This window comes from Geotrypetes seraphini, chromosome 1, assembly GCF_902459505.1.
Source record: "Geotrypetes seraphini chromosome 1, aGeoSer1.1, whole genome shotgun sequence".
Lineage (NCBI taxonomy): Eukaryota > Metazoa > Chordata > Amphibia > Gymnophiona > Dermophiidae > Geotrypetes > Geotrypetes seraphini.
The window spans coordinates 50,594,983-50,620,596 of record NC_047084.1 but is presented as its reverse complement, the minus strand read 5'-3'; the positions used below and the strand labels follow the sequence as shown (position 1 = coordinate 50,620,596).

Genomic DNA, 25,614 nt, shown 5'->3' with positions numbered 1-25,614 from the left:
GGGATAGAAAATTGTTTGGCAAGTTAAACTTAGTTACCAAATACTAGAATAGAAACGCATCCAAACATAGAGATGCCATTTGTTTCCCTTAAGGGGAAAAATGATAAGTTATAAACAGAGGGTTTATTTTCCACCAATCCTCCCCTTCCATCTCTTGTGGTGTCTGGCATTCTTACCACTCTCCTCCTCCGCTGCTATTAGCCGCCCCCACCACACCAGGGGGTGCTGGCAGTACTGCTGCCCTCACCACACAGGGGGCACTCACCAGCAGAGATCCACCACCATCAGCACCGCGCCCCCTCCCTTCAACCCAAAACAGGTTATAATTAATCCCTTCCCAGGCTCAGCAGAAGGACTGGTGGTCTTAGCAGTGCATTAGGGCAGGAGTGATACCCACTTGCTCCTGCCTATGCTATCTTGGACAATGAAAATGACTGCCAAGATATGGGAATCACTCCTGTCCCAGTGCATCACTAGACTACCAGGATAATACGGTAGACTTCCATTGGGTCTGGAAGGGTGTTGTGCCTGACTTGGGGGGATGGGAGGGGAAATGCCAGTGCGTTTGAAGGGGGTGTATTGCCTGCGGAGAAGTCTAAGGTCCAGTTCTCTAGAAAACTTTCTTAATATGTAAAGGAATCTTTTTTCCCTAATGTAGCTTGTATCTTAAATCTATTTGGGGAGATTTTGATTGACTTTTTTTTTGCAGGGCATTTTACAGGTAATATTCAGTTGGTTTTGCAAAATTTTATAGTAACGAATACAATTTATTTAGGAAGTTCTGGATTTGGAAAAAAGAGCAGTTTGGTACCAGAACGTTGGGGTCCTAGAAATAAAGGTAATGAGTTTGGGGTATACTTGATTTGGTGTGCACTTCATTTATTTTTAATCACTTGGTGAAGGAACAATTTGGTGAATAAATACAAACAGTAACTAACACACACTATGTGCACCTACCATCAAAGCAGTGAAGAGTTCCATTTTTATCTAGGTGATAATGCATGTTGGGGATATACTGTCCACCTATCTGCACACAGAAGTGAAGATACATGCAATATTGTATAACCCCTGTTATCTTAATGAGACACTTACTGCATCTTTTTGCCTTCAGTCTCCAGACAGATATGTATGAATTTACAAATGTAGGAGGGTGACAAGGTGTCTTATTGTCACACTGTATGTACTTTTCAACTTGTTGTTAATATTTATGAAAGCAAGAAATCTTTTAGAACTGGTACCTCTGCTGCAAAGCTTGATAATTTGGTGAAGACAGATGAGCCTCAAATCAGTTTTCAAACATCTTGTTAGTGGAACCACTGAGACATTGCTGAGTACATAATGCGTTAGGAAGTGGGTTTCGCAATTGAGCCCCTTCAATATAACTGCTGTTGTTTATTCCTCAAGTCGTATATTGTAGAAAGGGTACTTCATCAGTTTATTTGCTGATTGTAGTGAATGTTGATGACGGCAAATCCTCAGTTGTGGCTAGTTTCAAATGTATTTCATTATTCAGTGCTTTGAAAATGAGTTATAACCATAAATTGAGTGTACTATTTAACTGGCAACCAATGCAACCTACTCAAGATCAGAGAAACTTAATGAAATCTGGAAATACCAGAAATGGAAAGTCACTGCATTTTGAGCTAGCCTGTAGCGGTTTCATATGCTTCCATGTTGACCCACAAATTAATCCACAGATTTGTGGGTTATGCCCATCTACCACCACGTGGAGATAGTTCTGCCAGAGTTTACCTACGTTCACTACAATCAACATAAACGGATGAAGTGTTTCCTTTCCGTTATGTACAACTTGAGGAACCCATTTCTACAGCATTGACAATGAGATTTTTTAAAATTCAGAATCGGATGGGATTCCATAGAATCTGAACTTTTTTTTTTTTTTTTTCTCCTCAATCTAGCTTCATTCACATTAATACATTTTTTTGCAGTGTGACATTACTTTTAGCACTGCTACTGTGGCGTTTTCCACTTCATCTGAAGAGAACTTCTTTCCAGTCGTTTTTTTCAGGGTTATGAACGTTTCAAGAGTTTCTTTACTGCTCTTTCCAACATTAACACAAAATTCAGTCACGCACCTCTCGTGTACTCGGACATATCTTCCTTCTCTACCATGACAAAATATACAAAGTTCTGCCTCTCGCTGTGACCCAACAGCCACAGCCTTGCCACATCTACTTCTTTGAATGGAAAAACAGAGGCAGTCTCATTACTTTTCAATCAGTCCTCATAGTATCCTGTGCAGCAACTCCATCTCTAGTATTCTCTCTAGTAAGTAGATATATATAGAACCTGTGCAGCTCTGGGCTGATACTGGCTCCTGAAGTGTCCCTCAACTCACTTCAACACTTCTGTGGGCTTGGGTGTTTACTTGGTGTCAGGTCTCTCAAGAGTGGGGAAAAAAGGTCTACTAATGGCTTCCAATGTTCAAATTTTCCTTATGAGCAGCCTTGTCCAGTTGGCTTTTTCCATCAGATCCTGAGATATCTGTGATGCTGATAGAACACTGGAAAGTGTTAGAGGGCCCTTGGGAGGGTTATCAAGGCTGACAGCAGCTTTTTACTCTGCCTAAGGTGGGATCACTAGTTGCTAAGCTGACTTCACTCCTAGTGAGGGAGGAGTGATACTGAAGGATCCTCCAGGATCACAGGGTGGGCTTGGTTGTTAAAGGAAGTTTGAGGGTTTAGCTGTAGGACTAAAAGTGGCAGCAACAGCTTCCTTTTGTAGTAGATGCCTGCCATAAGATGCTATGCCGAGCTCTGTCTATGGAGGAGAGCATATACCCCCCAGGTCTTGCTGTCAAGGGTGGACTGTTACACACACACACTATATGACATGCTTAATCATGAGCACAGTTTTCTTCTTTCTCTGTTCAAAGAATGCTCTGTATCAGACGATGGGCTGCTTTAAAAACTCCTCTGAGCAGGCTCCTTTTAAAGGATAAATGCTCTTTGGCGAGGGACTGGATGATCTCATGGTCAGTAAGGCGGCTCATCTAAAATCATTACCAGACAGTAGACAACCTGACCCAGGAGTGTTGAGTCATGGCTCCTGTCATGGCTACGGACATTCTCACTATGCAACGGTGGGCTCTTCTGCTCAGTGCTCTAGACAGAGGTTTGGGGGTTCCAAACATCCTCGGGTGTCTGCTTCCCTCTCAGTAGTTAGTGCAATGATGACCAAATGATGCTAGGCCACAGTCCAAGCTTCCCCAAATAGGCTGAAGGATCTCGGAATATATGGTTGCCTGTGCAAGCAGCTGTTTAGACATATAGGTGCTGCATTTTATCCCAGGGCAAGCAGGCAGCATATTCTTAACGCATGGTTGACGTCACCGACGGAGCCCCGGTACGGACACTTAACTATAAAGTTCTAGTTGGCCGCACCGCGCATGCGCGAGTGCCTTCCCCCCCGACGGAGGAGAGCGTGGTCCCCAGTTTCTTCGTTTCCGCGGAGCGAAGAAGACGCATGTGTTTTCAACGGCTGTTGAAATGTCTGATTTTGCCTTCCCCGCTTGCGAAATTGTCTTCCTTTTTGTTCTTTTGCCTTCGGCTTTCTTTTCCGTTCTAACTTGCAAAAAAAAAAAAAACCCCTTTGTTTTTTCTTTATTTTTCAGGCCGGCCCCGGCGGGGCCTGTTGCCACCATACAGGCCTCCGGTTTTGATTTTGCGGAGGCCGTGTTTCCCTTCATGCCCCCTCAGCCGGGCTTTAAGAAGTGCCAGCGGTGTGCACGCCCGATATCTCTCACTGACCCGCACAATTGGTGCCTACAGTGCCTGGGTCCAGAGCATCGGGCTGACACCTGCACCCGCTGTGCTACTCTTAAAAAACGTACATTAAAAAATAGATAGATCCAACAGAATATCCTTTTCGGTACCGGATCTGCCATGGAATCGGCCGCGCCGTCAACGGCACCGCAAAAGTCGGCATCGACTACTTCGACGATGCCTGATCCTTCCTCGGGGTCGCTGGCACCAGGTAAGCCGGCTAAGAAGCCTTCCACTTCCCTTGAGCGCCCTCCTGCCACACCGGCGACGCCGGTCCTCCCGGCATCACGCCGACCCCGCAAACGCTCCGCCCCGATTTCGGTGAGTGCCTCGTCATCGGCCTCCTCATCGCCGTGGCATGGAGCGGCACCTATGGTACCGACAAAGAAAAAAGCGGTACCGGTGCCTCCTCTGGACGACCGCATTGCGGCCATACTCCAAAGCCAATTGCAGGAGTAACTACAACAACAACTCCAGCACTTGTTACCAGCAATTTTGGCCCCACTCCTTCTGGTACCGGACTGGCCCGAGCCTCGCACCATACCACCAGTGTCGACACCATCGGTACCGTTGAACACCTCCATGCCGGTACTCGCGGCTGAACCACTTCATCCTCCAGTGCAGCCACGCTCTGATGCCGACCCTCCCCGACATCGAGACCGACACCAGTCCCCCCGAGACCAGGACCGGCACCGGTCTTCCTCCCCCGGTACCGTCTCGATGCGCTCTGGCAAATCTCTCTCTAAGACTCGCCACACTGAGCCGTCCGCACCACCGTCCCGTCCTGCGCACACCGACGTCAGGGACCCGGACTTATGGGAAGAATCCCCACCCGGTACCGATGATGATGCTTCATCAACGGACGAGGAACCCTCGATGGTCGATACCAGTTCCAAACCTGAACAGTCCTCATTCACAAAATTTCTAAGGGAAATGTCGGCGGCTCTGTCTATCCCTAAGAAGTCCCAGGCTTTCCTTGACGCCCTGGACTTCGAACAACCCCCCAAAGAATTTTTAAAGTTACCCGTCCACGACATCTTACGGGAAACTTTTTTCAAAAATTGGGAAAACCCTCTCACGGTACCAGGTGCCCCTCGAAAACTGGATAGTTTATACAGGGTCATTCCTATCCCGGGGTTCGACAAACCTCAACTACCCCATGAATCCCTTCTAGTGGAGTCCACCTTAAAGAAAACCCAGGGCTCCAGTGTTTATGCTTCCACCCCTCCTGGCAGAGAGGGCAGAACGATGGATAAATTTGGCAAGCGCCTTTATCAGAATTCCATGCTTGCCAACAGGGCTAATAATTACACCTTCCACTTCTCCTTCTATATGAAGCATTTGGTGCAACAACTCTCCTCCTTATAAAAGTACATCCCTGAGCGTAAGGTCCCGGTTTTTCACAACAAATTTCCAGTTTGCTCCAACTCCGGAAATTTATGGTGCGATCCATTTTATGACTCTTTTGAGCTGACCTCTCGAGCATCTGCCATGGCTGTTGCCATGAGGCGCTTGGCCTGGCTGAGAGTTTCTGACCTCGATATTAATCACCAAGACCGCCTAGCTAACGTACCTTGTCTTGGTGATGAACTCTTTGGGGAGTCCCTGGACTCAACTACCCAGAAACTCTCGGCACACGAGACCAGGTGGGATACCCTGATCAAACCTAAAAAGAAGACTCCACCTGCTCGCCCCTACAAACAGCAGTCTTCCTACCAACGCAGGTTCTCGGCCAGACCTCTCAACCCGCCACAACAACAACAGCCTCGCCGGCCTCGTCAGCAGCACCAAACTCAGGCACATTCACAGTCTCACCAACCTGCCAAGCCTCTCCCGCAGTCAAAACCATCTCAGCCATTTTGACTCTTTTCTCCAGGGCATAGCCAGTCTCCCACCATCCTTGCCTCTTCCTCAGCCGATAGGAGGACGTCTTCAACTCTTCCTCAACCGTTGGGAGGTCATCACATCAGACCTGTGGGTCCTCAACATCATTCGCCACGGCTACTCTCTCAACTTCCAGACTCTTCCACCAGACAATCCTCCCATAGAGTCTGTTTCTCACTCCTCTCAATCCCCCCTCCTCCTGAGGGAGGTCCAATCCCTCCTTCTTCTCAATGCCATCGAAGAGGTACCCCCAGACCAAAGGGGTCACGGATTCTACTCCCGCTACTTCCTGGTTCCCAAGAAGACAGGAGACCTCCGTCCCATCCTCGATCTCCGGAACCTCAACAAGTGTCTGGTCAAGGAAAAGTTCAGGATGCTCTCCCTTGCCACGCTTTACCCTCTTCTCTCTCATCACGACTGGCTATGTTCCCTAGACCTCAAAGAGGCCTACACTCACATTCCAATCCATCTGACTTCACGTCGCTACCTCCGATTTCAGGTACAGCACCGCCACTATCAGTACAAAGTGCTACCTTTTGGCCTCGCATCATCGACCAGGGTGTTCACTAAGTGCCTTATTGTGGTGGCGGCCTTCCTCAGGTCTCACAACCTCCAGGTGTTCCCATACTTGGACGATTGGTTGGTGAAAGCTCCTACGTCTCCACTTGTGCTACAAGCCACTCAACACACCATCTCCTTCCTCCATCTCCTGGGGTTCGAGATCAACTACCCCAAGTCGCATCTGCTTCCTACACAGCGACTTCAGTTCATTGGAGCCGTCCTCGACACCACTCTAATGAGGGCGTTTCTCCCCTCAGACCGCCAACGGACCCTGCTCCATCTCTGCAGTCAGGTGCTCCTTTGTCGCTCTATTCCTGCTCGGCAAATGATGGTTCTCCTGGGCCACATGGCCTCGATGGTCCATGTGCTTCCTCTGGCACGACTCCACCTCAGGACACCTCAATGGACTCTGGCCAACCAATGGTCACAGACCACGGATCCTCTTTCTCATCCCATCTCTGTGACATCGTCTCTTCAGCAATCTCTTCAATGGTGGTTGAACTCCTCAAATCTTTCCAGGGGTCTACTCTTTCATCTGCCCCCTCACTCCATGATCATCACCACGGATGCCTCCCCCTATGCGTGGGGAGCTCACCTGGGAGATCTGCGCACCCAGGGTCTCTGGACCCCCTCAGGAGTGTCTACATCACATCAACTTCCTGGAACTCAGAGCCATGTTCTATGCTCTCAAGGCCTTCCAGCACCTTCTCTACCCTCAGGTTCTTCTCCTGTGCACAGACAACCAAGTCGCCATGTACTACAATAAACAAACAAGGCGGCACCGGATCTCCCCTCCTCTGTCAGGAGGCCATCCGCATCTGGACCTGGGCCACGGCCTGCAGTCTCTTCCTCAAGGCCATCTATATCCAGGGCGAACAGAACTCCCTGGCCGACAATCTCAGCCGCATCCTTCAACCTCACGAGTGGACCTTGGATTCTCCCACACTTCGCTCCATCTTTACTCTCTGGGGCACTCCTCAGGTGGACCTCTTTGCAGCTCCTCACAACCAACATCAGCTGCCCCAGTTCTGCTCCAGACTCTACTCTCCTCATTGTTCTGACCCCGGATGCATTCCTGCTCGACTGGTCGGATCGGTTCCTCTATGCCTTTCCTCCACTGCCTCTGATGTTGCGGACACTATTCAAACTCCGCAGGGACAGAGCCACCATGATTCTCATCGCTCCTCGGTGGCCTCGCCAACACTGGTTCTCCCTCCTGCTCCAGCTCAGCTCCAGGGAGCCCATTCCTCTTCCTGTGTTTTCCTACTCTACTTACGCAGCAGCATCAGTCTCTACTACATCCCAATCTGTCCTCGCTCCACCTGACAGCTTGGTTTCTCTCGGGCTGACCTCTCCAGAGAATCTGTCTCAGCCTGTCCGTCGCATTTTGGATGCCTCCAGGAAACCGCCCACCCTCCAATGTTACCATCAGAAGTGGACCAGGTTCTCCTCTTGGTGTCTCCTGCATCACCACGATCCCACCTCGTTGGCGGTGGAAACTGTACTGGACTATTTGCTCTCTCTTTCCGACGCTGGCCTCAAGTGTACCTCAATCAGAGTCCACCTCAGTGCCATCACTGCGTTTCATGAGCCTATCCTCGGAAAACCTCTCACGGCTCACCCCCCTGGTTTCCCGGTTCATGAGAGGCCTCTTCAATGTCAATGTCTGAAGCCTCCTCCAGTCGTCTGGGACCTGAATGTGGTTTTATCCGCCCTCATGAAACCTCCTTTTGAGCCTCTTGCCACTACTTCACTCAAATTTCTGACGTGGAAGGTGCTTTTCCTCATAGCCATCACCTCTGCCAGGAGGTTTAGTGAACTACACGCACTAGTTGCCGACCCACCCTTTACTGTTTTTCACCATGACAAGGTGGTTCTGCGTACCCACCCTAAATTCCTTCCCAAGGTGGTCTCGGACTTCCACCTCAACCAGTCCATTGTCTTGCCTGTCTTTTTCCCTAAACCCCATGCTCATCCTGGGAACAGGCGTTACACACGCTAGACTGTAAGCGGGCCCTTGCATACTACCTTGACCGTACCAGGGCTCACCGCTCTTCCCCTCAGCTCTTTTTTGTCCTTTGACCCTAACCATCTGGGGCGCCCTGTCTCTAAACGGAGGCTTTCTCACTGGCCTTGCTGCCTGCATTGCATTCTATTATGCTCGGGCCGGTCTCTCACTGGAAGGTGCTGTCACGGCCCACAGGTCAGAGCTATGGCTGCTTCTGTGGCTTTCCTCCCATCGAGGAAATCTGCAAGGCTGCCACTTGGTCCTCAGTTCACTCGTTCACTACTCACTATTGTCTGGATGCCTTCTCCAGACGGGATGGACACTTCGGCCAATCTGTGTTACAAAATTTATTGTCCTAATGGCCAACCATCCCTCCTCCCTCTCTGTTAGCTTGGAGGTCACCCATAAGTTAAGAATATGCTGCCTGCTTGTCCTGGGATAAATCACAGTTACTTACCGTAACAGGTGTTACCAAGGGACAGCAGGCAGATATTCTTACGACCCACCCACCTCCCCGGGTTGGCTTCTTAGCTGGCTTATCTTAACTGGGGACCACGCTCTCCTCCGTCGTGCGGGAAGGCACTCGCGCATGCACGGTGCGGCCAACTAGAACTTTCTAGTTAAAAGTGTCCGTACCGGGGCTCCGTCGGTGACGTCACCCATGCGTTAAGAATATCTGCCTGCTGTCCCTGGATAACACCTGTTACGGTAAGTAACTGTGCTTTATTTGAGAGGAAGTCTGTATAGACTCTCTGGCAGTAAGACTGGAGAAGGCTGTTGGTCAGAGCCACGGTAAACTGGCTTCTGGAGATACAAGCCATGAAATCAGTGCTAGACACAGAATCAGGTTTGGGCAGTTAACTCAGTTTACTTTGTGCCTAAGAGACTCAGATGTTTGGAGACTTCGGACCCAGGATGGGTCTGTCAGTGTGGTGCTTGAGGGTGCCCAGATTCTAGATGGGAACAAGCGTTCGGTCATGGCTGCAGTGGTGCCGGAGGAATTCCCATTTGACTGATTTGATGGAGACATATTTACATGTTTCTATTTTCCCAGAACATAAAGTCTCAGATTTTATGTTCTAGAGAGGCATTTCCAGTTCTCGGTGCTCCTGTTCAGGATAGCAACAGCACCTTGGACCTTCACAAAGGTAATGGTGGTTGCTGTAGCACACCTGCACAAGGCAGGGAGCCCTTTTCTTTCATACTTGGCTGATTGGCTGATCAAAGCCCTGTCTGAAGCTTGAAGCTGAAGGTAGCCAAGCAGTGGCACAGGGTGTCCAGCTCCTGCAAGACTTGGATGGATCCTCAATTTTCTGATGTCATCTGGACCCAGTCCATTCCCTAGAGCAGGGGTATCAAACTCAATCACATTCAGGGGCTGAAATCTAAAACACAAGGCTAAGTTGCGGGCCAGGCCCTGCCCAATCTCAGCCCCAGACCCCGCCTCCATAATAGTACTAATTGTAATACCGTTTTTTTCCATTCATTTTTCATATATAAACTACAATATAATCTTAACACATAAATGGTTAATCACAAAATTAAATTACACAAAGCACATTGTATGCTTCTCAACATTCATTCCTACCAGAACACAAGATAATCCCGATGCAAATACAGGACCACAAACTCAAACTACTTATACAAACAAAATCCTAAGATGCAATACTCTGCATGTAGTATGACCCCAGAGAAATAGAAACGAATGCATTTCTTACTGAATAGTGCAAAATATAGACAGCAGATGTAAATTCTCAAAACTGACATAATTCAATCACAAATTTAAAAATAAAATCATTTCCCCTACCTTTGTTGTCTGGTGATTTTGTTTTTCAAACCATCTTTTCCCAGTCTGGCTGCACTTTCTTCTGTCTCTGCTCTTAATTGTGTATCCAGGGCCACATTATCCATTTGCTGTTTTTCTCTTCTTCACTTTCTGCCATACATCCATCTTTGCAGAACAAATGCAAAACCCCTTATCCACAGAATAATAATCTTTTTTTTTTTTTAAGAACTTTTTGAAACTTGTTGACCATGAACTATTGAATTTCAAATGTGCTCATAAATTCTTCAGCAGGGTGCCGAAGAGCAATATGAAGTCGCAGACACAATGCGTAAGTTTTTAATCACATCACATTTAAATAAACGCTACAGCTTCCATAAATATATGATATTGTTCATATGGCTCTAAGGCAGGGCTGCCCAAGTCCGGTCCTCGAGATCTACTGGCAGGCCAGGTTTTCTGGATATCCACAATGAACATGCATGAGAGAGATTAGCATACCAAGAAGGCAGTGCATATTCATTGTGGATATCCTGAAAACCTGGCCTGCCAGTAGATCTCGAGGACCGGACTTGGGCAGCCCTGCTCTACGGCATGTGAAAAAGCTACTTTTCTGGTGGCTTGCTGAATGATTTATGAGCACATTTGAAGTTCAACAGTTCATTGCTGAGTCAACAATTTGCAGCAAGTTCATGTCCCAAGTTCATCCCCCTCCCACCAATGGGTATTTACCTTCTGGGCCGGCTCCCTCCTCATTGCTGTAGTCGTTTCTGTGCACAAAGCCACAGGCAGCAGCTCCTATTCGCGTCCCGCACCTGAGCTTGGAAGCCTTCTCTCTGATGTCAGAAGAAAGGTTTTTTGCTGAGCTGCCACCTGCGGCTTTGTGCACAGATGATTTTATTGATAGGTTACAGATCACTAACAGCAGATTAGCAATTCCATTTTTGAATTCTTTTTGTTTCTCTAGGATGTATACTTTATCCAGGACAAGCAGGCAGCCCATTCTCACATATGGGTGACGTCATCAATGGAGCCCGGATGCGGAAGCCCTCGCAAGCAGGCTTGCTTGTAGAAACTAGAAGTGTTGAGTCGACCACACCGCGCATGCACGAGCGCCTTCCCGCCCAGCGTAGGGCCGGTCTCCTCAGTTCTCCTCGGAACCGAGAAGTCCGTCTTTGACTCTCTGCGTTTAACTTTTTCACTTCGTGCCTTCTCTACACCACGGTTTGTGTTGTTTTTCTTTACGAATCGCTGTTCGTACTTTCTTTATTTTATTTTCTAGTTTAAAAAAAAAAAATTATTTCTTCCGTTCGGCTGCCGGGGCAGGCCACTCGGCCGCAGCCCAGGGGCTTCGATCTTGCAGCAGCTGTTTTTCCTTCTATGTCCCGGCCAGCGACAGGCTTCAAGAAGTGTAGCCAGTATCAACATGCGATTTCTCTCACGGACCCTCACACCAGGTGCCTCAAGTGCCTTGAGCCACAACATCATCCGAAGTCGAGCCTCTTCCTATGCCTCAGTCTGAGTCTACACACTCTATGCAGGGGAGCAGAGTCTCTATGAGTGTCTGGTCTTGCATCTAAGCACGTGAAGCAAGGAGCAGATTCTTTGCCAGTGCCTCGGCAGGAATCCTCACACTTTGGGAGTGCATCGAGGTTCCTCCATCAAGCCTCTGGAGCTTCGATCCACAGCCTCCAGCCCTATCCATTCTTGGTGGCATCAGCTGCTTCTGTCTCCGATGCGAAGTCTCCTCGATCTTCGAGATCTGCTTCCAAGCACCGTTCTCACCGACGATCGAGGCCTTCATCGAGGCATCCTTCCAGGCATAGTTCTTCTAAGGAGCGTCCTTCCTCAAATAAGCCTCGATCTACACCTACTTCTACTAGACCAACAACTCCTCGTTCGAGGTCTCCACTTCCACGCCTCGATGACTCAGCTGCTTCCATAGCCTTGTCCAAGTCTCCCTATTCTTTTGAGGCCTTTTTTCCAGCCGAAGCTTCATCTTCGACCCAGGCTGCCTCGACGACCTCGAGTCCTTCTCGAGGCAAAGCATTACCCGGATCAGCTATCTTTCTCCTCTTTTCTTTGTCAGATGGCTGTGGACTTGGACCTTCAACTGGATGCTGGTTCCAAATACTCTAAGGAGTATCTCGAAGTCATGCATCTTCCTCAACCTCCGGCAGAGTCACTTAAGCTTCCTATTCACAAGCTTTTCTCTCAAACTTTCACCAGATGCCTGGAGACTTCTTAAGCAATTCCAGCTGTTCCAGAAAAATTGGACTCCAGATATAAAACTCTCCATTGTAAAGGATTTGAGAATTCAGTTATCTCATCAATCCCTACTTGTGGAGTCTTCTTTAAAAAGATCCCATCCTTCCAAGGTTTATGCCACAGTTCCTCCTGGAAGAGAAGGGAAAACTATGCACAAATTTGGACGTCGCATCTATCAAAATGCCATGATGTCCTCTAAAGTCCTCAATTATAATTTCCATTTTGTCACCTATTTTGAGTTCCTCATTGCTCTTTTGCCTAAAATTTCTTACCTATTTAGACACTGAAAAGCACTTTTAATTTCAGGAAGTCATCGCTTCTCTATCACAACTCAGATTACATCTACTTGAGTTGTCTGCCCAGGGGGCTACTTGTTCTGTAGCAATGCATTGCCTTGCCTGGCTTCTTACTATTGATATGGATCCTAATCTTCAGGACCGCTTGGCTAATATTCCTTGTGCAGGCAATGATCTTGTCGATGAATCTATCGAGGCAGCCACCAAGAAATTGTCTGATACATGAAAAATCCTTTGCTTCTATCGTCAGACCTAAGCCAAAGCCAGCTCCTGCCAAGTCTACACGTCCTCCTCCCATTTACCAGAGGCGTTTTGCTCCCAGGACGGCTCCTTACACTCGCCCTATTTCCTAAGAAACAGCAGGCCTCAGAAGCAACATAAATCTCAACCTTCTGTTGCACCTAAGGCTTCACAGCCTTTTTGACTGTTTAAAACAGCATAACCTCCACTGTTCTGTCTCTGACTTCTCTTCTCCCTATAGGAGGTCGTCTCCATCATTTTTACCACCGAATGGACGACAATTACATCCAACCTGTGGGTGCTGTCCATCATCGGGGAAGAATACTCTCTTCATTTCACTCAGATTCCACCAGAGGTTCTTCCAAGAGTATCTTTCCAGTCCATCCCAGACCGCCCTTCTTCTTCAGGAACCTCAAGCTATGCTCCATGCCATCGAACCAGTTCTTTTGGATCAGCACAACAGGGGGTTTTACTCCCGTTACTTCCTTGTTCCAAAGAAGATGGGCGATCTGCGGCCCATTCTGGATCTCGGGGGCTCTCAACAAATTTTTAGTCAAAGAAAAATTTTGAATGTTGTCCCCTGGCATCTCTTTATCCCCTTGTAGAGCAGAACGACTGGTTATGCTCTCTGGATCTCAAGGAGGCCTACACTCGTATTCCCATTCATCCGGCCCTCCGTCAATATCTCAGATTTCGGGTGGGGGAATCTGCATTTTCAATACAGATGCTACCCTTTGGCCTCTCTTCCTCCCCCAGAGTGTTCACCAAATGCCTGGTAGTGGTAGCAGCAGCTCTAAGGAACCATGATCTTGGTCTTCAGGTATTTCTCCTACCTAGACGACTGGCTCATCAAAGATTCCACATATCAGGGGGTTATTGTAGCGACCCAACGGACTACGTGGTTCCTACAAAGTTTTGGGATTCAAAATCAACTTTCCCAAATCCCAACTTCAACCCTCATAGAATCTACCATTCATCGAAGCTGTTCTGGATACTATTCAACTCGGAGCATTCCTTCCGCAACAACGTCCTGGATGTTCTCCTTCAACTCTGTCATACAGTTTCTTCCCGCTCTTCCATCTCAGCGAGACAAATGATGGTACTCCTAGGTCACATGGCGTCCACAATACACGTGACTCTTCACCTCAGAATTTCTCAGTGGACCCTGGCTTCTCAGTGGATGTAGGTTTGCGACCCACTTTCTCAACACATATAGTCACTCCTCCTTTGAAGCAGTCTCTCCGTTGATGGATGTCCTCTTCCAATCTCCCCAGAGGCCTGATGTTTCAAATGCCCCCTCATCAGAAGGGGGCACAGATTCTTCGACCTACGCTTGGGGCACTCATCTCGATGGTATCCGTACACAAGGCCACTGGACCAGTACGGATCGTCAATGTCACATCAATCTGTTGTAACTCTAAGCGATTTTCAAGATTTTCAACGCTTTTCAGCATCTTCTTCACGACCAAGTAGTCCTCATTCGGACGGACAACCAAGTCGCCATGTATTATGTCAACAAACAGGGAGGGACCGATCTGCCTCCCTTTGCCAAAAAGCTCTGAAGGTTTGGGACTGGGCAATCCACCACAACACCTTCCTGAAAGCTGTCTATATCCAAGGGGCGAAAAATTGCTTGGCGAATAACTTTAGTCGTCTTCTGCAACCTCACGAATGGACTGTCCAATCCTCGCCTCTTCATCACATTTTTTCACAGTGGGGAACGCCTCAGATAGACCTCTTTGCAGCCCCTCACAACTTCAAACTGTCTCAGTTCTGCTCCAGGATATACTCTCCTCATCGCCTCGAGGCAGATGCTTTTGTTCTGGAATGGACGCATCTCTTCCTCTATGTATTCCCTCTCATTCTCAAGACTCTGGTCAAGTTGAAGAATGATCATGCCACCATGATTCTGATTGCTCGTCGGTGGCCGAGACAACCTTGGTACTCCTTTCTACTTCAACTCAGCAGCAGGGAGCCATACCTTCTACCAGTTTTTCCTTCTCTGCTTACTCAAAGTCAGGGATCTCTCTGCTTCATCCCAACCTGCAGTCTCTACACCTGACAGCTCTCAACATGACTCCTCTTCAGTTTTCTCAACCTGTCAGACATTTTAGAGGCTTCTAGGAAACCTACCACTAGACAATGCTATCACCAAAAATGGACTAGATTTTCTACATGGTGTTTTTCTTATAAGGAGCCCAACATTCCTCCTTATCTTCTGTTTTGGATTACCTTTTGCACTTATCACTTCTGGCCTCAAGTCTACATCAATCCGAGTCCATCTCAGTGTAATTGCTGCTTTCCATCAGCCTATTGAAGGGAAATCCCTCTCTGCTCATCCGGTGGTTTCCAGATTCATGAAAGGACTTTTCAATATCAAACCGCCTCCTGTGGTTTGGGACCTCAATGTTGTTCTTGCTCAATTGATGAAGCCTCCATTTTAACCAATGTCTACGGCTCATGTGAAATATCTTACTTGGAAAGTGTTGTTTCTCATTGCCCTCACTACTGCTCGCAGAGTCAGTGAGCTGCAAGCTTTATTTGCGATCCACCTTTCACTGTGTTCCATCATGACAAGGTGGTCATCCTAAATTCCTCCCTAAAGTGGTTTCAGAATTTCATCTCAACTAATCCATTGTTCCTCCAGGGTTCTTTCCAAAGCCTCATTCTCATCCTGGAGAATCAGCTCTTCATACTCTGGACTGTAAACGTGCTTTGGCCTTCTATTTGGAATGCACCAAACCACACAGAACTGCTCCTCAACTTTTTGTCTCCTTCGATCCAAACAAGTTGGGACATCTGATCTCTTAAGCGTACCATCTCCAACTGGATGGCTGCTTGTATCTCATTCTGCTATGCCCAGGCTGGATTACCCCTACACAGTAGAGTCACAGCCCATAAAGTCAGAGCAATGGCATCTTCAGTAGCTTTCCTCAGATCTACACCTATTGAGATTTACAAGCCTGCTACTTGGTCCTCGGTTCATACTTTCACTTCTCACTATTGTCTGGATGTTTTCTCCAGACGTGATGGCCAGTTTGGCCAGACAGTATTACAAAATTTATTTTCTTAAAATTGCCAACACTCCCACCATCCCATTCTGGTGAGCTTGGAGGTCACCCATTTGTGAGAATGGGCTGCCTGCTTGTCTTGGGATAAAGCATAGTTACTTACCGTAACAGGTGTTATCCAGGGACAGCAGGCAGCTATTCTCGCACCTCCCCTGGTTGGCTTTGCTAGCTATCTGAACTGAGGAGACGTGCCCTACGCTGGGCGGGAAGGTGCTTGCACATGTGCGGTTTGGTCGACTCAAACTTTTAGTTTCTTCAAGCAAGTCTGCTTGCGAGGCTTCTGCATCTGGACTCTATCGATGACGTCACCCATATGTGTGAATAGCTGCTTGCTGTCCCTGGATAACACTTGTTACGTTAAGTAACTGTGCTTTCTGGTGCAGGTGATTTATCACTATTTAACTTTTAGATTTGGCTTAGTATGTCTTCCAGGTTCACAGAGACTTCTTTCTCTGCATCATCACCTTTGAAAACCACTTCTATTTCTGATAGATCTTACATCTTCAACCTTCAAGACCCTACAAGGCATCTTTCCTACCCTTTTTCCACTATTTTGGAAGTCCTCGAATCCCAACACCACCAGATCTACTCAAAAATTCAAACTATCCTTCCCCTCATTAAAAGACATATCCCATGCAGAAAGCCTAGGAACATCCCTCTTCTTCAGGATCACTGAGCTGTGGAATGACCTTGCTGCCCTGCTTCGGAGTTTGAGCTCCCTCCAACTCTTCCGAAAACATCTGAAAACCTGGCTTTTCTCTAAAATATAATTACCCTCCCTCTTCGATATACTAAGTCCCTCTAAACTTTCTCTTTACTAAGTCCTACTTCTCATTGTAGTTCGTCTCTATATCAATTCCTGTAAACCGTGCCGAGCTCTACATTTGTGGAGAAGATGCGGTATACAAACTTAAGGCTTAGTTTAGTTTAAAGCAATGAACTAATTCAGTTTCTCTGCTACAACCTTATCCTCAATGAGTGCCCCTTTTTCTCCTTGATATTTTTTGCTCCTTGATCATCCAACAGTTCCACAGATTCCCTCACAGGTTTACTGCTTCCGATGTACCAAAAAAATTTGTTACGATGAGTTTTTACCTTTTTGGCAAATTTCTCTTTATATTCTTTCTTAGCTTTCTTTATCAATGCTTTGCATCTAATATGCCAATGCTTATTTCTCTCCTTATTTTCTCCATTTGGATCCTTTTTCCATTCTTTAAAGGATGTTTTATGGCCTCTTTCACGTCATCTTTTAACCATGCCAGCTCTTGTATTCCATGTATTAAAGGTGAAAAGAATAGAAAACATCTGTTGTGGACTTTCATGATGCTATTTTTAAATGTCCACACCTAGTTTACAATCCTAACCTTTGCTACTGATCCTTTCAGCTTATTTTTAACCATTTTTCTCATTTTATTGTAGTCCTTTTGAAAATTAAATGCTACTAAATTAATTTCTTTAGGAACATCACTCCAGACATGCGCTCAAAATTTGATCACGTTATGATGTTTATCCCAGGACAAGCAGGCAACATATTCTCGACATGTGGGTGATGTCATCCATGGAGCCCCGTCGCGGACAGCTTTTCAAGCAAACTTGATTGAAGACCTCAAATTTGCTAGTGCTGCACCAAGCATGCATGTGCCTTCCGGCTCAGCTAGAGGGCGCGTCTCCTCAACATGATCTTCAGTTCCTAATTTTCCGCGGAGCCAGAAAGCCCTCTCTTCTCTGCGATCCTGTGCCTTTCTTGCACCGCGGCTTTTCTTGTTTTCGAGTCTGAAGTCGCTGTGCTCTGCACTTTGTTTCTTACTTTTTTCCGTATACCAAAAAAAAAAAAAAAAGATTCTTTTTTTGTTTTCGTTTCTCCGTGACCAGGGCATCCCAGTCTTTTGGTGGCCGCTCGGCCTCGGCTGTGCTGTGGCCCTCTCTCCTTGCCTTATGTCCCGGCCTCTCACCGGGTTTAAAAAGTGCACACAGCACGGTCGGGTTATCTCTATCATGGACCCGCTCCGTTGGTGTATCCTTTGCCTCGGTGTCGATCACACCTCGGACTCCTGTTCTCGTTGTGCCACCCTTCAGCCTCGGGCTCTTCGGCGTCAGGTGAAGATCCTTGACCTCTTCGCCATGGAAGCTGGTGATGCCTCGACCTCAACCCCGGCCTCGGTCTTGACGTCAGCCTCAAAGACCTCGGTCCCAGGCAAATCTCCCTCTGCCTCTAAGTCCTCGGGGGCCCCGGCTCTGAAGACCTCGGCTTCGGGTAAGTCTCCTCTTCCTCTTTCAGGTTCAGCTCAGCTACCGAAGAAGCCTTCCTCGGAGTCTCTGGTCACCCAGGCAGCGAGCGTAGTCCTTCCGGCCTTGAAGAGGAGTGCAGTGGAGCACCGGTTCGTCCGAACCCTATGGTCTCCGTGCCGATGTTAGAGGATATGCTTAAGGCTATTTTAACCTCGCAGATCTCCTCGGCTTTGGCCCAACTTGCCCCAGTCTCGACCTCGCTCGTTGCGGACCAGCCTGAGCGTCGCGGCAAGTTGCGTCGGTCTCGACGCTTGTCCTCGAGTGATTCCTCGCCAGTTCCGTCGAGGTGAACTGCTCCCGCTGCTCGGCCTCGTGCGAAGCACCGGTCAAGACGTGCCTCATCCTTGAGGCGGAGAGCTGCGAAGCGGCCCAGGGATTCTCCCAAGAGGTGAGGTTGGTCTTCGGGCTCTCGCACTACTGAGTCCATTAAGCCTTTGGACCTCGTCCTGTCTAACCCTTTTCTTCTCCCACCCCGGTCTCCGGACCGCGGGTTGCCAAGGTCGAGGACTCCCGCCTCCCTCCAAGGTCGACATATTTCTTCTCCCTAGGGCTCACCGGAGTGGGTTGCCCGGTTCTCCGTTCCTCGGACCCCGGGGTCTTCGCCTTCCCGGGTTCCTCGACGCAAGCAGTAGTCGACTCCGCCTCGTTCCTTCAGTGGGGCTTCCTCGCCGTCCATGCTTGTGGACACTGATACCCCGGCGCAGATCCTGGAATTGGAAACAGAAATAAGGAATGCCGACCTGGATGTAGTGGCGATATCTGAGACCTGGCTCACGGACTCCCACGGGAGGGACATGGTCATACCGGGTTACAACTTGCTTCGCCAGGACAGGGAGGGCAAAATGGGAGGAGGTGTAGCATTATATACTAAAGATGACATTAAGGTCACAAGAATCGCAGATGTACACTGGGGAATCCCTTTGGGTTAATTTGGCCAGAGGGAAGGACAAAATCCTGTATCTTGGCGTAATATACAGACTCCCAAAACAACAGGATGACCTGGATATGGAATTAATCGGAGATATAGAGAATATCACCTTGCGTGGGGACACAGTATTGTTAGGTGACTTCAACATGCCTGATGTGAATTGGGACACACTTTCCTCTGCTTCCGGCAGCAGCAGGAGGCTATTAAACTCTATGAAGGGAGCACGTCTCAGGCAACTGGTATTGGACCCAACAAGGGATCAGGCAATACTGGACCTGTTACTTACCAATGGAGAAAGTGTCACAGAGGTCTCGGTGGGTGACACATTGGCCTCCAGTGACCACAACATGGTATGGTTCAATCTTGGTTTCACTAAATCTACCACACTGACCAAGGTCCTCAAATTCAAGGACACAAACTTCCAAGACATGGGTGACTTCGTTCACCAGGTGCTACAAAGCCAAGCAGAAACAGATAACGTGGAAGAAATGTGGTCGACTTTGAAAGCCACTATATAGGAAGCAACAAACTGCTATGTTAAATTAGTAAGTAAATGGCGAAGGAACAATAAGCTGCAGTGGTTCACTGCGGAGATCTCTGACCTCATCAAGGAGAAGAAAAAAGCATTCATCTCTTACAAATAATCGGGGAAACAGGACTGTAGAGCAGACTATCTGACCAAGTCAAAAGCCGTCAAAACAGCAGTTAGGGAGGCTAAATTCCACATGGAGGAGTCTCTAGCGAAGAACATCCAGAAGGGAGATAAATCCTTCTTCAGGTATATCGGTGAAAGGAGTAAAAACTCAGGCGGGATAGTACGTCTTAGGAAACCAGATGGAGACTATGTGGAAAAGGACTCGGAAAAAGCCCAACTGTTAAATGAATACTTCTGCTCAGTCTTCACCCGAGAGGCGCCAGGGCTCGGCCCTCAGCTACAGACAAGGGTTGACACAGTTGACCCGTTTAGTAATTTCGAGTTTACGCCCAGCAGTGTCTACTGTGAGCTGTCAATGCTCAAAGTTAACAAGGCAATGGGGCCTGACAACCTACACCCCAGGGTGCTCAGGGAGTTGAGTGATGTCTTGGCGGAGCCGCTGTCCGCACTCTTCAATTTCTCCCTTAGTACAGGCAGCGTCCCGTTGGACTGGAAGACGGCTAACGTCATTCCACTACACAAAAAAGGCTCAAAGATGGAGGCAGCAAACTACAGACCAGTGAGTCTCGCATCAATAGTGAGCAAACTAATGGAAACTCTAATCAAACGCCAATTGGATACGATCCTGAATGAGGAGAATCTACAGGATCCCTGTCAACATGGATTTACTAAGGGGAGATCCTGCCAATCCAACCTGATCAGCTTCTTTGACTGGGTGATGGGGAAGCTGGATGTTGGGGAGTCCCTGGACTTTAGCAAAGCATTCGATAGCGTACCACTCAGCAGGTTGCTGAGCAAGATGAATTCTATAGGATTGGGCGACACATTGACGAAATGGGTTTGGAACTGGCTTGGAGGTAGGCTTCAAAGGGTAGTGGTGAACGGCACCCCCTCCGAAATGACGGAGGTGATCAGTGGAGTGCCTCAGGGCTCGGTCTTGGGCCCGATCCTATTCAACATCTTTATAAGAGACTTGGCAGAAGGGCTCCGAGGTAAAATAACATTATTCGCCGATGATGCCAAACTAAGCAATGTAGTGGGCAAAAGCACAACGGACAAAAATTCAATGCCTGACAACATGATGCATGACATACTCCTACTGATCTAGGACCTGGCAACTCAGCTTCAATGCCAAAAAATGCAAGGTTATGCACCTGGGCAGCCAAAATCCATGCAAGACTTATACCCTTATTGGCGAGATCCTAACAAGGACAGTAGCAGTAACGAGACTTAGGGGTGATCGTCAATGAAGACATGAAGGCTGCCAATCAAGTGGAGCAAGCTTCATCCAAGGCAAGAGAAATCATAGGTTGCATACGCAGGGATTTTGTCAGCCGTAAGCCTGAAGTCATTATGCCATTGTATAGATCCATGGTGAGACCCCACCTGGAATTCTGTGTGCAATTCTGGAGGCCGCATTATCGCAAGGATGTGCTGAAACTGGAGTCGGTCCAGAGAATGGCCACCCGGATGGTCTCGGGACTCAAGGATCTCCCGTACGAGGAACGGCTAGATAAATTACAGCTATAGGTGCGCAGAGAGAGTTGAAACATGATCGAGACGTTCAGGTATCTCATGGGCCGCATCGAGGCGGAGGAAGATATCTTCTTTTTCAAGGGTCCCATGGCAACAAGAGGGCATCCGTGGAAAATCAGGGCTGGGAAAACTGCGCGGTGACACAGGAAATTCTTTTCACTGAAAGGGTGGTTGATCGATTGGAAATAGTCTTCTACTTCAGGTGATCGAGGCAGCAGCATGCCTGATTTTAAGGCCAAATGGGATCGACACGTGCGGATCTATTCAGATTAAAGGTAGGGGAGGGTCATTAGGGTGGGCAGACCTGGATGGGCCGTGGCCCTTATCTGCCGTCTGTTTCTATGTATTCGAGGGAGGCATCCTCCTCATTTTCGGCTGCCCCGAAGTCTCGCTCGGTTTCCCCCCGGAGTGGGGCCCTTCTAGCGGGTAAGCCTCCTCCTTCACCGGGTTTGTGTTGGACATGGGTAAGGCGCTGCAATTGGACCTCCAGTCTGATTCCAGGTATACCCAGGAATATTTGGAGGAGATGGGTTTCCTTATCCTCCTAAGGAATCCCCTTCGTCCTTGAATCAGATTGTGCAAACAGACATTTCTTCCAGAATCTGGAAACTCATTATGCTGTCCCGGCTATTCCATCCAAATGGAGTCCAGGTACCGGACAGTCCCCTGTAAGGGCTTTGACAAGGCTCAACTTTTTCACCATCACCTGGTGGTGGAGTCTTCCCTGAAGAAGTCCAATTCCTTCAAGTCTATGCAGCTGTACCCCCGTGCTGGGTGGGCCAGGACTATGGACAAGTTTGGCAGGTGCCTGTACCAAAACTCGATGCTGGGCCAATAGGGTGCTGAACTACAACTTCACGTTCACCTCCTTCCTCAAAGAATGCATTAAATCTATGCCTCTTTTCTGGAGGATTTGCCGGTCCGTCACCAGGTGGAATTTCACCGGCTCCTGGATACCTTGTTGCTGATTAGACTTTATATGTTTCAGGCATCATATGATGCCTTTGAACTCTCCTCCAGGGTCTCCGCCTTTGCCATAGCCATGCACCGATTGGCTTGGCTCCGCATCTGCAGACCCGAATCTGCAGGACCGGCTGGCGAATCTCCCCTGCTTGGGCAACAAACTCTTTGATGACTCTATAGAGGCAGCCACCAAACGCCTCTCTGAGCATGAGCACTCCTTCGCCTCTTTGGTACGGCCCAAGGCGAAGCCCGCCCCTCCAAAGTCATATAAGTTGCCTTCCAAGCGCTACCCCCAGAAGTCGACGCCGGCGTTTTCCAGGCCGCCTCCTCAGCGTCGGCATCAGCAGAGAGCCCCTCAGAAGCCTCAGGCCCTAGCAACGGGTAAGCATGCACCGTCCTTTTGACTATCTGGGTTGGGGCGAGCCAGCCACCTCCATCCTCGAGCACTCTCCTCTGCCTATAGTGGGCCGCCTCAGTGCCTTTTCTCCCCTGGGCTCTGATCATGGCGGACCATTGGGTCCTCTCCATCATCTGGGAGGGGTATTCTCTGCATTTCAGGCGCCGCCTCCGGCTCCGGCCCTGCCCCCAGGAGAGTGTCCTTCGAACAGAGCGCAACTCCCCCTTATCCAGGAGGCCCATGCCCTTCTTCGTCTCCGGGCGATGGAGGAGGTCCCTGTGTGTCAGCAGGGTTCGGGGTTTTACTCCCGGTACTTTCTGGTTCCCATAAAGACTGGGGACCTGCGCCCTATCCTGGACCTCCGAGAGCTGAACAAGTTCCTGGTCAAGGAGAAGTTCGTATGCTCTCTCTTACCACGTTGTACCCCCCTTTTGGACGAGGAGGACTGGCTTTGCTCTTTGGACCTGAAGAAGGCCTACACTTGCATTCCGATCCACCCGGCCTCTCGCCGGTTCCTTCAGTTTCAGGTGGGAGACCTTCACCTGCAGTATCGGGTCCTCCCGTTCGGGCTCGCTTCGTCCCTCCGGGTATTCACCAAATGCCTTGTGGTGGTGGCGGGGGCCTGCGGTCCGCAGGGTCCTTCCAGGTGTTTCCGTACCATCGATGACTGGCTTGTCAAAGTGCCGTAATGGGAGGGGGTTATTTCAGCAACTCAACGGACTATTTTCTTCCTTTCAGAATCTGGGCTTTGAGGTCAACTTTCCAAAGTCCCAGTTGAGCCCTTCTCAGTCTCTGCAGTTCATTGGGGCGCCACCGCTCGTTCCTGCCTCAGTCTCGGCAATGGCCCTTATCCACCTGTGCCAGAGGGTCGCCTCTTCAGTCCATGGCCTCCGCCAAGCAGATGATGATCCTGTTGGTTCACATGGCCTCCATGGTTCATGTGACTTCCGTTTGCCAGGCTTCACCTCCGCATACCGCAGTAGACTCTGGGGTCCCAGTGGAGACAGGACCAGGATCCTGCTCTCGGTGCATTGCTGTGACTCCCTCCTTAAGGCTTTCACTCCGCTGGTGGACGCGCTGTTCCAATATTTCGAGAGGTTTGCTCATCTCTCACGCCCCTGTTGCGGAAGGTCCTCACCAACGGACTCTTCCGCGTATGCCTGGGGGGCTCACCTCGACTGCCTCCGGACCCAGTGTCTTTGGTCGAGTGCCGACTGTCGGTGCCACATCAACCTGCTGGAGCTTCGGGTCATTTTCAATGCCCTGGTCGCATTTCATCATCTGCTTCAGGATCAGGTCGTCCTGGTGCGCACGGACAATCAGGTGGCAATGTATTATGTGAACAAGTAGGGGTGTACGGGTTCCCTGTCTCTGTGGCGGGAGGCTCTTCGGCTCTGGGAGTAGGCGATCAACCACAACATCTTCCTTTGAGTGGTCTACATCCAGGGAGATCACAACAGCCTTGCGGATAGGTTGAGTCGTCTTCTCCAACCTCATGAATGGTCACTCCATGCCTCGATTCTGCGCCAGGTGTTTGCTCGATGGGGGACGCCGCAAATAGATCTGTTCGCCTCCCCCCTCAACCACAAGCCTACTCACTTCTGTTCCAGGATTTACTCCCCAGATCGTCTCGAGGCAGATGCTTTCCTGCTGGATTGGATGGTCCGGTTCCTCTACGCTTTCCCTTCTTTTCCTTTGATCTTGAGGACTCTCTTGCAGCTCAAGTCGGCTCGCGCCACGGGCAAACACCGGAGATCCCACCCCCCTCTTTCAATCTCTTCACCCTCTTCTTCTTTTTCTCACCAACAGGGCAGCTTTACATCCACCCACAACTCACCCTGAGGAACATATTCCAGATCCTACAGCTAGAAGATGTCGACAAGGAGCAGGAGGTAGTCCAGCGCACGGCTCCAACTCCAGGGACAACTGATCGGCTCCCCCCAAAGAAGCGCAGAGTAATAGTCATTGGGGACTCCATGCTGAGGGGCACCGAGGGACCAATCTGTAGACCGGATATGCAGTCAAGGGAGGTTTGCTGTCTGCCTGGAGCCAGGGTCCGAGATGTCACCGCCTGTCTTGATAGGCTTCTCAAGCCCCAAGATCACTTCCCCATGGTCCTCATCCACATTGGCACAAATGACACTGCTATGAACACCCCGGAGAACATAACTAGAGACTTTGGAGCCCTGGGTGAGAGGCTGAAACAGACAGGAGCGCAGGTGGTCTTCTCCTCGATCCTCCCAGTTAGAAGCAAAGGAAGTGCCAGGGATGAGCGTATACTGAGGACTAACGAGTGGCTTCAAGGATGGTGCCAGGAAATGAACTTCTGATTCCTGAACCATGGAGAGGCGTTGCAAGGACTTCAGGGACCAGACGGACTCCATCTGACCAGCAGGGTAAGCATGTCTTTGGACACCGACTAGCCCGCCTGCTTCGTAGGGCTTTAAACTAGGTAAGCCGGGGGAGGGTGCCCACTCAGATACAAGTGCAGTAAGAAATGATCCTAATGAGGTGAGTCGAAACTCCGATTCTAAGTCCAAAGTAAGTACCCCCATTGCAAACAATTCTCTAGGAGTCGCACTACCCCAGGTGGGAAACTCCCCACAGGGACTTAGCAATCACAGGGTATGGAGGGCTATGTATGTTAATGCACACAGTTTAGGCAATAAGATTCTAGAATTAGAGACAGAAATAATGAATGCCGACCTTGACATGGTGGCAATATCCGAAACTTGGTTCACATACTCTCCTGGCTGGGATATGGCTATACCGGGATACAACTTATTTCGTCAGGACAGAGAGGGAAAGTCAGGGGGAGGGGTGGCACTATACATTAAAGAAGACATCAAAACTACCAGAATCACAAATGTCAAGTACACCGGGGAATCCCTCTGGGTGAACCTGGCCAAAGTTAGGGAAAAATGCCTGTATCTTGGTGTAGTATATAGAC

The 25,614-nt window shown here is 49.0% G+C and overlaps 1 protein-coding gene across 6 annotated transcripts in view; it reads left to right on the top strand.

Moving 5' to 3' along the window:
- The window catches only part of DDX4 (DEAD-box helicase 4), a 340,193-nt gene that overhangs the window by 57,909 nt on the left and 256,670 nt on the right, over positions 1 to 25,614 (top strand). For all 6 annotated transcript variants that reach the window (XM_033931141.1, XM_033931188.1, XM_033931180.1 and 3 more), the window contains one exon: positions 776 to 838. In XM_033931141.1, coding sequence (XP_033787032.1) covers positions 776 to 838 — 63 coding nt within the window. The remainder of the gene's footprint in view (positions 1 to 775; positions 839 to 25,614) is intronic.